Source organism: Oncorhynchus clarkii, chromosome 25 (assembly GCF_045791955.1).
Source record: "Oncorhynchus clarkii lewisi isolate Uvic-CL-2024 chromosome 25, UVic_Ocla_1.0, whole genome shotgun sequence".
Lineage (NCBI taxonomy): Eukaryota > Metazoa > Chordata > Actinopteri > Salmoniformes > Salmonidae > Oncorhynchus > Oncorhynchus clarkii.
The window spans coordinates 19,422,162-19,434,115 of NC_092171.1; the positions used below are offsets into that span (position 1 = coordinate 19,422,162).

Consider the following 11,954-nt stretch of genomic DNA (forward strand, 5'->3'; position numbering starts at 1 on the left):
CTGATCGAATTACCAACTGGGGGCCCCCCATTGATTTTGTTTGTCACTCTGACATCATATTAAAAACTGCAAACATTTCTCTCCACCCTATGGCAAAATGTGTAGAAATGCAGGACATTAGCTGTAAACTGCACACAAAAAATCCCCCTGACAAAATTTGTAGAATTGTATGAAATTAGTTATAAAATTGCTAAATTTTCTCCCTGCCCCAAACTTGATTTAAACCTGCAACGTTTTCTCTACACCCCATGGCAAAAAAATGTGTTTAATTAAAAGTTGCCCACCCTGTTTTACACAGACAATTATATTTAAATTAACAGGCATAACTAGCTGACCTATTCACAATATCTCGTTGAGTAATAGATGTTAAGTCCCCAGCAACTTCTTTCCAAAAATGTGGCATGGGTCATTCAGCAGCTCTGTAGTTCTAGGTTGCTACCAGGCTTTTTATGAAGCCGGAAGCTTGGTAGTGACACCGTTCTTTTATAGTTCATTCTACAATAAGATTGGTTCAGGCAGCATTTAAGGAATTCCCAAAGGCTAAACCGGTATGGCTCATGTTTTTAAAGATGGGTTAATATGCAATGTTACATTTGGCTTAAGCTGTGTAAGGTGTAAAAATGAGTAATTAGACATATCACAGAAGAGATCCATGTTGTCAGTTATTAAGAATTGCAATCTGTCTCCATGTTGTACTTTAAGTGTGTAAATATTTATTTTAGCTCTGCTGGATAGTAACCGCTTTTGTAGTGTAGTTTGCAATCCACTTACCTTGTGCCTTTTTTTTAATGAACATTTTAATAGACAGTGATAAAGAAAACAAGTGTTACTGGATGAATAGTTTATCTTCAATTTCACTAGCAAAACATACTGTACCATCTGCTCTATCCCAAATAGCCAGCAGACTGAGTGATCTACACCTGATCTCGTATTTGTGTGTTCTGCTATTGATTACACATGATTGAATATGGGGTAATTCAGCGTGCAGTAGTCTATTTAAACCTTCCAAAGCATGAGAAGTGTGATTCCTTTTAGGATAGTAAGAGAAAGTGGTCACTGTGGTCAACAGAAGTTTAGAATTTTGTGGTCACTCATGAGACAACCTCAAATGCACAAAATGTTTTTGTCCAATTGTGAACGATTACATTGCAGGTGATTTATTTTTTTTGCTGTCATTATTCTTGATGAAATGGGCATTTTGAAGGCAGCAGTTACATTTTTATATTGACATGGAGTGAAATATTTAGTTTTTGTTCAGTATAAATAACCTTGTTCTTATTTTAAAACACAGCCTTAGTGTGGTTGTCTAGCTACTCTAAATATTAAACAGTTGTATTCAAGGTGCAAAGAGATTTGTTTACAGTATTCTCATCTGCATTTTTATATGGCATTTAGGCCAGAGTTTCTGTAATTTTATACTAGCCTGAATTTTTATTATCACCGAGCATTTGAGAAATTGAAGTCCGCACCACATTTCTAAATATTGCCACAGAGCACATTGAAATTTGTTGGTTGGGATTCCTTTAGTCCACTTTAATTTCAATACCATAAACAGAGGTTGTCTTGTGCCAAAAGATTGTAATTGTCCTTTTATCATGTTGTAAGGCTTTCTATTGACTTAAAGTCAACTCCTCTCACTTTCCTTCCAGTGTGTCTGTTGTTGCTAGGATTTATCTAACTCATTGACATGGGTCAGATGGCTGAAAGTTTATTAGCAAGCTTCAGCTATATTTAGAGATCTACAAAATACAACAGTGGACAAAATGTAGTTAAAAATCAATGACCGATACAGTATAAATAAACTGGGTCCTAAGGACATGGAGGACAAACTGATAGCCTACATGCCAACCAAGAGTCCAAACTGGGCAGTGTAACCTGGACTAAAGAGAGTGACTAAAATTTCCTCCTTTAATTGTCTTCAAAGAAAGCTTAATACAAATCCCATACTGAGGATATGTGTACTGGGGGGCCATACAATAAGACAATGAACAACATTTGGTTGCCGCTATACTAATTTTCTATATATTCTCTGTTGCCCGCTGGTACACTGTGAGACATTCGACCTAACCCATTTTGGGCTCCAAGACATCCGTGACATGAAATCAGAGGTTCTGATATTTCCTCCTTTCATTGCAATGTGGTCTGTTTTTGTTCCTTAGTGCAAAGATGTGGTGATGACACTGTATTAATACATGTCATCTGAAATATTGTAACCGTAAATCACCCGTATGGCTTTGTGACACTTGAAACTGAAATAAACAAGGAACTGGTATTGGACCAGATTTGTTGAAAACAAATGGTGTAACATTTGAGTGATTAACCTACCTCTTTACCCATTCATCACATGCTTTTTGGAGAGATGCCAGTGCTAGCAACCAGCATGGGTTGTACAAGTCAATTGTACTGTGCTGGCTGTGTCTACAGTGTACTGACGCCCAAGGATTCTGCTGCACAAATCAATTAAGTCTAATGGAAGCCTACCTAACAGCACTGCAATCGGCTAACAAGGCTTAACTAACTAAACCCTGCTAACCTGACATATTTCATCATACGAGCACAGAGGACTGCCATGGTTGTTGCTCTCCTGAACAAACATCCTCTGTTACTGTTTCATGTTCAGACCAGGGAGATTTTGATAGCTCTTATATACAGTAGCACAAGAGTAGCTGGTGACTGTTCTCTTATGAAATGGCTCCTGTTAGTATATGCTATAGCTGAATGTACATCATGTAGGTATGGTATGTGAAATGCAAGTGTTTAAAGGAATCACAGCTGCAGTTGAAATAGGTTTGTTAAGTGGGGGTAGGGATGGCAATGTTCAGTGGCAAGAATGATTTCAAATGTATGAGGGCACAGAGGGAGACAAAACAGAAGCCCAGAGGTAACAAACACTAGGTACTACCGCCCCCACCACTGTTTATGAAATGAAGACAGAAGGAATAGTGGCCTACTTTGAAAAACCTACTGACCCATTTCTCTTCAGTGCATGTGTTTTGTGCCACGGGAAATGTATTTTCGTGCAGCACAGTCAAACTCATGTATAGGTTAAGGTAGATCCTGGAATTCTTACACACTGAACCCACTGCCTGCCTTTATGCTAACTTACGTTTAAAAACTCTTTCAGTGATTCATTATGAGATACAGAAAATAATTCCCCGGAAGACCTGAGAGAGAACACCTACTGATTTATTGTAGTTAGACTAAAGGAAGTGTCAGACCTTGACATTTGTGTCATTCCAGTGAGCTATAACTAGAGGTCTTAGTGTTGACAGGAGTCTGTTGGCTGTTCCTCTAGACCAGGCTTTCCCAAACTCAGTCCTGGGAACCCCCCTGCCCGGTGTACCTTTTGGTTTTGCCCAAGCACTACACAGCTGATTCAAATAACCAACTCAAGTTTTGATTATTTGAATCGGCTATGTATTGCTAGGGCAAAAACAAAAACGTGCACCCAGGGGGAGTCGTAGGACTGAGTTGGGAAAACCCTGGTCTAGACTGCAGTGTACACACACACACACACACACACACACACACACAGAAGCCCCGACAGTGCCCTAGCATGCATGAACGCTCCCTCCCTGCAACCTGAATGAATAATTGATTCATGCCTCAGCCAGCCACACTCATCTTCTCCTTGACAGAGTGCCTCAGTAGAGCGAGAGCGCTTCCATCTCAGTGTGGCACTGCCAAATTTCAGGTCACAATTTTAACACCCAAAGATGATGTAGATCACCCTAATTAGACTGCCAAGCTATTGTTAGATTTATTTAAGATTTCTACCATTTGAACAAATAATACTGACTGGACCAAAGCCAGAGGATAGGGGGGAAAACAGCTAAATAAATAGAAAACATTGACATTCAATTATTTCACAGTTTGTAAATGTTTTAAGACAAATGTTCCAATTTACTAGTGTAGCAGATTGTGAACAAACTGAGTAAACAAAATCCCCATAAACCTTTAAATCTAAACGCTTATTGTATTCATATCTTAACAGTAAGAGCATTTGTCAAATAAACTCCAACTAACTGAATCTAACCGTTTTGGTTATTTTCTCTCTCTATACATGTAAACAAATATAATTCAGAGGACATCCCATCTCTTCTGGAAATGGGGCTGAGTAGTTTTTCTTCAGGTAGGAAACAAGCAGAGTATTAGATGGGACTCAAAACTCTCTGTGAGCCCCAGGGACCAAGTAAGTATTCACTTTTAAACATGGAATTGTGCCATGGACAAATCATGTAAGGTTTGAACAAAAATGTTTAAATGCTTGACCTCTGTCCTCCTGATTCTTCATTGACCATAGACAGCCCAAATCACACAGGATTCAGGTCCAGCTGGAACTTGGCCAGGAGACTGAGGTGGTCCGAGGGGAACATTTCATTGGGTAAACCGTTCATTGACCAGAGGTCCTCCTCTGGTAGGAGGGAGAGACGACCAAGCAGCTTCAGACCTTGGCTCTGCCGTTGACCTCCACCTGAAACAACGTTTTTGGTACACCATCTCTCAATTCTTCTTTCTCTATACACTTACTAGACTGGAGGACAATATCAATGGCTATTATATATATTTCCTTTGGATTACATGCCCCTTACCTTTCTGATCAGCACCAGAAATGCCACGCCTTGGAGAGTAGAAGATGTAGTCGACTGTAGCTCCAACCTCGGAGTGCAGCGTGGTCACCTCAGCACGGTCTGTTCCAAGGATGAAGTGGCCGTAGGCTGACCGCAGGTTCAGGTAATGGGAGATAGTCTGTCTGAACCTGAGGAAGGACATGGACAATGTTATTACATTTAACATGTATTCAGCACTGTCAGAGTGCCTTCAGGAAGTATTCAAACCCTTGACGTTATCCCCATTTTGTTGCGTTACAGCCTGCTGCTACTGGACTCCTATTTACAGTTGAGGTCGGAAGTCATTAAAAATATTTTTTCAACCCCTCCACAAATTTCTTGTTAACAAACTATAGTTTTGGCAAGTCGGTTAAGACATCGACTTTGTGCATGACAAATAATTTTTCCAACAATTGTTTACAGACAGATTATTTCACTTATAATGCACGGTCTCAATTCCAGTGGGTCCGAAGTTTACAACCTCAAAGTTGACTGTGCCTTTAAACAGCTTGGAAAATTCCAGAAAATGATGTCATGGCTTTAGAAGCTTCTGGGCTAATTGATATCATTTGAGTCAATTGGAGGTGTACCTGTGGATGTATTTCAAGGCCTACCTTCAAACACAGTGCCTCTTTGCTTGACATCATGGGAAAATCAAAATAAATCAGCCAAGACATCAGAAAAAAAATTGTAGACCTCCACAAGTCTGATTCATCATTGGGAGCAATTTCCAAATGCCTGAAGGTACCACGTTCATCTGTACAAACAAAAGTGCGTAAGTATAAACCCCATGGGACCACGCAGCCGTCATACCGCTCAGAATGGAGACATGTTCTGTCTCCTAGAGATGAACGTACTTTGGAGCAAAAAGTGCAAATCAATCCCAGAACAACAGCAAAGGACCTTGTGAAGATCCTGGGGGAAACAGGTACAAAGGATCTATATCCCCAGTAAAATGATTCCTATATCGACCTAACCTAAAACGCCGCTCAGCAAGGAAGCCACTGCTCCAAAACCACCATAAAAAAAGACAGACTACGGGTTGCAACTGCACATGGGGAAAATATCGTACTTTTTGGAGAAATGTCCTCTGGTCTGATGAAACAAAAATAGAACTGTTTGGCCATTATGACCATCGTTATGTTTGGAGGAAAAAAGGGGAGGCTTGCAAGCCGAAGAACACCATCCCAACGTGAAACACAGGAGTCGCAGCATCATGTTGTGGGGGTGCTTTGCTGCAGGAGGGCCTGGTACACGTCACAAATAGATGGCTACATGAGGAAGGAAAATGACGTGGATAAATTGAAGCAACATCTCAAGACATCAGTCAGGAAGGTAAAGCTTGGTCGCAAATGGACAATGACCCCAAGCATACTTCCAAAGTTGTGGCAAAATGGCTTAAGGACAACAAAGTCAAGGTATTGGAGTGGCCATCACAAAGCCCTGACCTCAATCCTATAGAACATTTGTGGGCAGAACTGAAAAAGCGTGTGCGAGCAAGGAGGCCTACAAACCTGACTCAGTTACACCAGCTCTGTCAGGAGGAATGGGCCAAAATTCACCCAACTTATTGTGGGAAGCTTGTGGAAGGCTACCCAAAACGTTTGACCCAAGTTAAACAATTTAAAGGCAATGCTACCAAATACTAATTGAGTGTGTTAACTTCTGACCCACTGGGAATGTGATGAAAGAAATAAACGCTGAAATAACTAATTCTCTCTACTACTATTCTGATATTTCACATTCTTAAAATAAAGTGGTGATCCTAACTGACTGAAGACAGGGAAGTTTTACTAGGATTAAATGTCAGGAATTGTGAAAAACTAAGTTTATATGTATTTGGCTAAGGTGCATGTAAACCTCTGTATATATTACTGCACAATGTCTGATCACACAATCCATTGCACAATTCTTCAGCAAGTGTAAATATCCTACTTCAATTCATTGAGTGCCTTCTTCTATTGCATAAAAAATAAAAAATAAATAAAAATGAATTGAGCTTTCAGTATGGTTTTATTCACTTAATTACTTTCCCATTGTGGAGTGGTGAACCTGCAGGTCAGCATTTTATTGCACATCAGGTGTATATGACATATAAACAAAATTGAACATGAAATGTGGCCCTTTGAAAAGGGACATAAAATCTGACCTTGTTGTGGGATGCTTGTCCTCAGGATCTATTGGAAATAAGTGAAAGAGTAACATACAGGAGTCATTAACTGTTCTCTACACAACTGTGCTCTGGGGTCTCACCTGCCGTGGGTATAGTTGAGATTAAATGTTTTGGGGTCTAGTTTTAGTGTGTGTGTGTGTGTGTTACCAGGTGTGTTGTCAGTGACCCCTGGGATGAGCTCCAGGTCCTGTGGCCGGATACAGGCAGCCTCACAGAAACGCAGCTGAAGCAGGAAGCCATGGTTGTACTGCAGGTTCCCTACACAGGAAGAACAAATATAGAGTGGCCAGTCAGACCATCACACAAGACTTAAATGGAGATACTGAGTAAGAAGATTAATCGATCAATTGTCATAATGGGAGCTTGACCAACAATCCACCCTGACATGGTCCAAACAGAAAGACTGACACATACGTTCTGGACTCTGGGTTGACGTGATTTGACTCTTTGGCTCATTTACAGTTGTGTACTGGCAGTTGTCATCGATGCCCACGGTGCTTGGCCAAAGGGGAGCGAATACCCTCCTATGATGGACGTTGTAGGACAGATCCTCTTGACCTGATATCTGCCACACATAAGGAAACAAAACACAGAACCCATTGGCCAAGGTAACATACTGAACACCAACTCACCATTGAATTATTAATTAAGTAGCTTAAAATTGACAAGTCATTTTCCATAGGAGTAGTGTGCTCACCATCCAGGCAGGTAGACCATGATAGTAAAGCTGTCTTGTCGTGATCAGTTGGTACAGAGGCATGTTGGGTAGAGCATTGAAGTCTCCACATAGAACAACATTGCAGTGCTCTCCCTTCACCTTGCAGTTCCTCACGATGTAGTCGATCTCTGCCAGCAGCATTGCAAGCTGGGTCAGCTTCACGTCACCCCTCCTGGTGTTGAACAGGAGGTGGGTGGTTGCCACACAGACGGGTGGGCCCTTGGCAGTGACTTCTGACCCCTGTGTGATAATTGGCTGGAGCAGCAGGACAATGCCCACGTTGTCTCGGTCCAGCAGCTCACACTCTGGCCTGTAGAACTCCAGCAGACTCTCTGACACCTGGGAGAAACGGTCGCCGCGGTAACAAATCACACAGCCGTCAGTCTTGGTGCCGGTGCGCCGCTTGTAAACACAGGTGTAGCCTTGAGGATTGAACCACAAAATTACAAATATTGATATACAAACAGCTATTACATGTCTGTTACTAAGTGTAGCTGACTTGCATTATTCTGCAATGGTCTTGATTGTGCCATTAACAGATGCTGAGGAACTTGGACCTACCCATGTCACGAAGGACAGGATGGAGTTGCTCTGTAAAGTGGTTCTCCTGGACCTCTTGCAGACACAGGATCTACACATGGGAATAACATACAGCTCAATTCACAAGGAGACTCCGATGACAATTGTTCAGCAACACAGTGTCAATAGATGTTACTGTATTAATTTGGTAAGGTCAGACTGACATCTGGTTCCCATTTCTTGAACTCCTGTGTGAGGTTTGGGAAGCGGTAGTCCCAGCTCAACACCCCTAGAGGGCAGTGTGTGTACAGCTCCTGGTTGGCCTCCAGCAGGTCCTGGGCCAGGATGTTGTAAGACATCACTGTGAAGTCAAACAGGGGCCGGGGTTCTGAGGGGGGCCTTTGGAGAGGCTCTGGCGCTGTGTGGGTCTCACTGAGTTCCTCCCACACCCTCCACACCACTGAGGGGGAAGCAGAGAGATGTCTAAGCAAACGGTAACACTGATATTCTGATGGTGATGTGGGTTCACAAACAATCAATCAAAAACCTGTACTTAATGTTACAGATATCATGCAAAATGCTCACCTTGGAAGGTCTCTCTCTCCAGTGAATGTGGGTAGTAGCTCATGCTTGGGAACGCTGTGGAAGGGCAGAACAACACCTCTTTCAAGCCAGGGCCGATGGGGAAATGCCAGCCCTTGGGTGGGGGATGAGCCCTACTCTCCCATGGCTGTGTCTGGGCCTCTGCCTCACAGAGAAGGGAGACCAGGTCCAGCCCAGGATCCCATATCTCAGCAGGCACTTCACTAGTGCTTGCATGTGGGTCTACAAAAGAGCTCAAGTCTAGTCCTGCTGCAGTCTGGCTCTCCCACTCTGGTTTTTGCACCTGTGCCTTGGTTACTGACTCTCCCATGCTCATCTTTTCAACTATCTGTTCTAACAGGACATGGACAATCGCTTTATCGTCTGTTGTCCTGCTGTCCTTGACTGATGGATTCTGTACTTCAGATGTCTCTGTTGTTAGCCCCAGTGCTGGGTTACTGTTCTCCGACTCCTCTGTGGGGGAACAGGGAGCCTCCTGCACGCCATCATCCCTCATGAGCTTCTCTGAGTAGAGGATAGTCTGCTCCTGGTCCTGCTGCTTTGGACCTTCCTCTCTGACCCCGTCCTCCTCCACGCCGTCTCTCACCTCTGGCTCCTCTTCCTTCACTCCATCAAGCAGCCGACCCTCCAGAGTTATGAATACAGGCTCTTTCCTGTCTTTCTCTGGTTCAGACCCCATCACCTCTTTCACGGTGCTTTTCTTCATCTCTGCCTCTTTACTCTTCTCCTTTTCTAGTGCGCTGTTCTCCTTCAACCATTCCCCAGTCACTCTCCCGGGATCCTTCTTGGCCTTTGGGGGCCCGCTGCTTGTACTAAGCCACGGATCCAGCAGGCCTGCCTGCGTTTTAGGAAATCTTTTGGAAGGGACTTCAGCATCCCACACCTTCTTGCCATTAATGGACACAGAGGGACCCTTTTTCAAGGGTTCTGTATAAAATAAATGGTGCGATAACTTACATATGTGTTCAAACCCTAGCTTATAATTACTGCATGCATCTATAATAAAACAAATATTTTAAGCAATTATATCATTACTCCTCATAAAATCAAACAAAAAGCTGTCAGTCACTGCACACACCACAACATATGCACGTGGTACTCATATGACGTCACGCGGTACATTTAGAATCCATTGCGCCTAGCTAAAATGTCAATGCCATGTGTTTGCTATTTAGATTATGTTCAAACTCAAATAGCATGCGGTAGCTAAAGCAGACCAGATTAGCCTTTAGTTAAATCGTCGATTAAAAATTGGTCTCCAACTAAATATGTGCTACGAGACGTGTAGTTAGTTAGCTAGAGCTAGCTATTCGGCCATTCGACTTTATGCACCCAAACGAGCCATCATGTTAGGCGAAAATGTACAGGCAATAAAACAAAAATCTATGTGTCAAATGTTTTTTGTTTGTATGTGGTTTACCTGTGACGCAGTTTATAAGCCGTGTTAACGGGTAAAGCCCGTAAAATATCAGGCTCCCAATCATGCTCCGCTCCAATGATTGGGCGGACCCGATCATGCCGAGCCGCGGGGCACCGGGCTATGGCCCGTGATATGAACGGGATGAGTGCCCTTCTCAAATCGAACAATAATCTGCGCCACGAGGTCATGTTCTCAACAAAACATCCATTTCCATAAAATGTTTTAATTGTCTAACTAGTTTTCAGTTGGAAGGCAGATTACGCGTTTTATCAAAAACAATCACCTTTGAAAAAACTAAGAATCCTGTTCATTACTCCATGTGCTTAATTTACATGTCACTTTTGTTTTGACACGATTTAACGTGGGCATTTTCCCTATTCAAAACAACTAGGAACTCGGAAATCTCCGACTTCTGATTTAAATGCGTTTTGTATTTAACATTTAACTAGGCAAGTCAGACAACTGGGTACTCGGCGAAAGAAAATAGTTCCGACTTGGGAACATCGTTTTGAATGGTCATTCAACTCGGAATTCCATGTCGGAAATTCTTTCTAGAACTCCCGAGTTTTTTTCGTTTTTTCACCGAGTTCCCAGTTCCTCATGCCCAAGGGCAGCCAGGCCGTTTCCAAAACGAATGCAATCAACTTTCATCCGGGCCAGATTAATCGAATCCCCTCACTGGTATGCTCACATGAATTATGTATAATTGTCTTTAAAAAAGAAGTTAACCCATACACTACAACCATCTCAGTGGCAGACTTCATTATAGTGATAACAAGAAAGCTGCACGTTGGAATATAGAGACTCCTTTTATGTGTTTGTAAACAGTGCTGCACGAGGTGGTGGCAAAACACGCGAGTTCTTATGGAATGCCAGCTAATTAGTGCAGTTCACACTACTTTTGGATTATAATTGGATTTTAAGGCTCGTATGAATGACCTGCTTAATATAATGTGTGTCATCATCGCAAATCAACTGCATTATGCTTACAAAAACACTTAAACTTCAACCAGTAAAATGGCCCATTGACTTTTGCTACACCCAATGTCAATGAGCGTTAGCATTCTAGCTACCTGCTGCATTAAAAATAGGTATTTTGCAAAGATCACAACCAACTATAATCTTAGCGACGGTTCAAGCAAGAATCGAAACATTATTGTAAGCGCATGACAACCCCAAAAAGTTATTTGGTTTAGAAGTAATAACAACGTACGGGCGTTGCAGCCAAGAGTCGCGTAACGTCAGTGTGTCGTGCACTGGAAATTGGCCTATTTGTAAAACATTATGGTCTGGAACTGTGAATGCAGAAGTTTTATGGATTGACAGTGAAAATCGTCCCAAATCTATAATACTCAATGGTGTACTACCCAGGAATATTTTATATATTTTTTCATGATAAACACTATAAATACAAAAGTATATGGACATGCCTTCAAATTAGTGGATTCGGCTATTGCAACCACACCCGTTGCTGACTGGAATAAAATCGAGAACACAGCCATGCAATCTTAAATCAAATGTTATTTGTCACATGCACCGAATACAACAGGTAGACCTTACAGTGAAATGCTTACTTACAAGCTCTTAACCAATAATGCAGTTTTAAGAAAATACCCCCCCCCCCCCCCCCCCCCCCCCCTCAAAAAAAGTAAGAGATAAGAAAAACAAATAATTAAAGAGCAGCAGTAAATAACAATAGTGGGGCTATATACAGGGGGTACCGGCACAGAGTCAATGCGTAAATGTGCTGGAGGCACCGGTGTTGAGATAATTATGTACATGCAGGTAGGATTATTAAAGTGGCTATGCATAGATAATAACAGAGAGTGGGGGGTGCAAATAGTTTGGGTAGCCATTTTATTAGTTGTTCAGGAGTCTTATGGCTTGGGGGTAGAAGCTGTTTAGAAGCTG

The 11,954-nt window shown here is 42.2% G+C and overlaps 1 protein-coding gene across 2 annotated transcripts; it reads right to left on the reverse strand.

Annotated features, from left to right (window-relative positions):
- Positions 1-3,168: 3,168 nt before the first annotated feature.
- Positions 3,169-11,291, reverse strand: LOC139383490 (angel homolog 1 (Drosophila)). 2 transcript variants are annotated; one of them, XM_071128047.1, is made up of 10 exons: positions 10,044-10,220; positions 8,606-9,550; positions 8,245-8,480; positions 8,063-8,132; positions 7,481-7,923; positions 7,198-7,348; positions 6,931-7,041; positions 6,760-6,787; positions 4,593-4,759; positions 3,169-4,474 (listed from the first exon to the last, which is right to left on the reverse strand). In XM_071128047.1, exons 1-10 carry the CDS (start codon positions 10,138-10,140, stop codon positions 4,314-4,316), a joined length of 2,409 nt encoding a protein of 802 aa, XP_070984148.1. In that variant the 5' UTR covers positions 10,141-10,220; the 3' UTR covers positions 3,169-4,313. The 2 variants fall into 2 exon arrangements, with proteins under 2 accessions (XP_070984148.1, XP_070984149.1); XM_071128048.1 differs by lacking the exon at positions 10,044-10,220 and adding an exon at positions 11,257-11,291 and having other exon boundaries at positions 3,744-4,474.
- Positions 11,292-11,954: the final 663 nt, after the last annotated feature.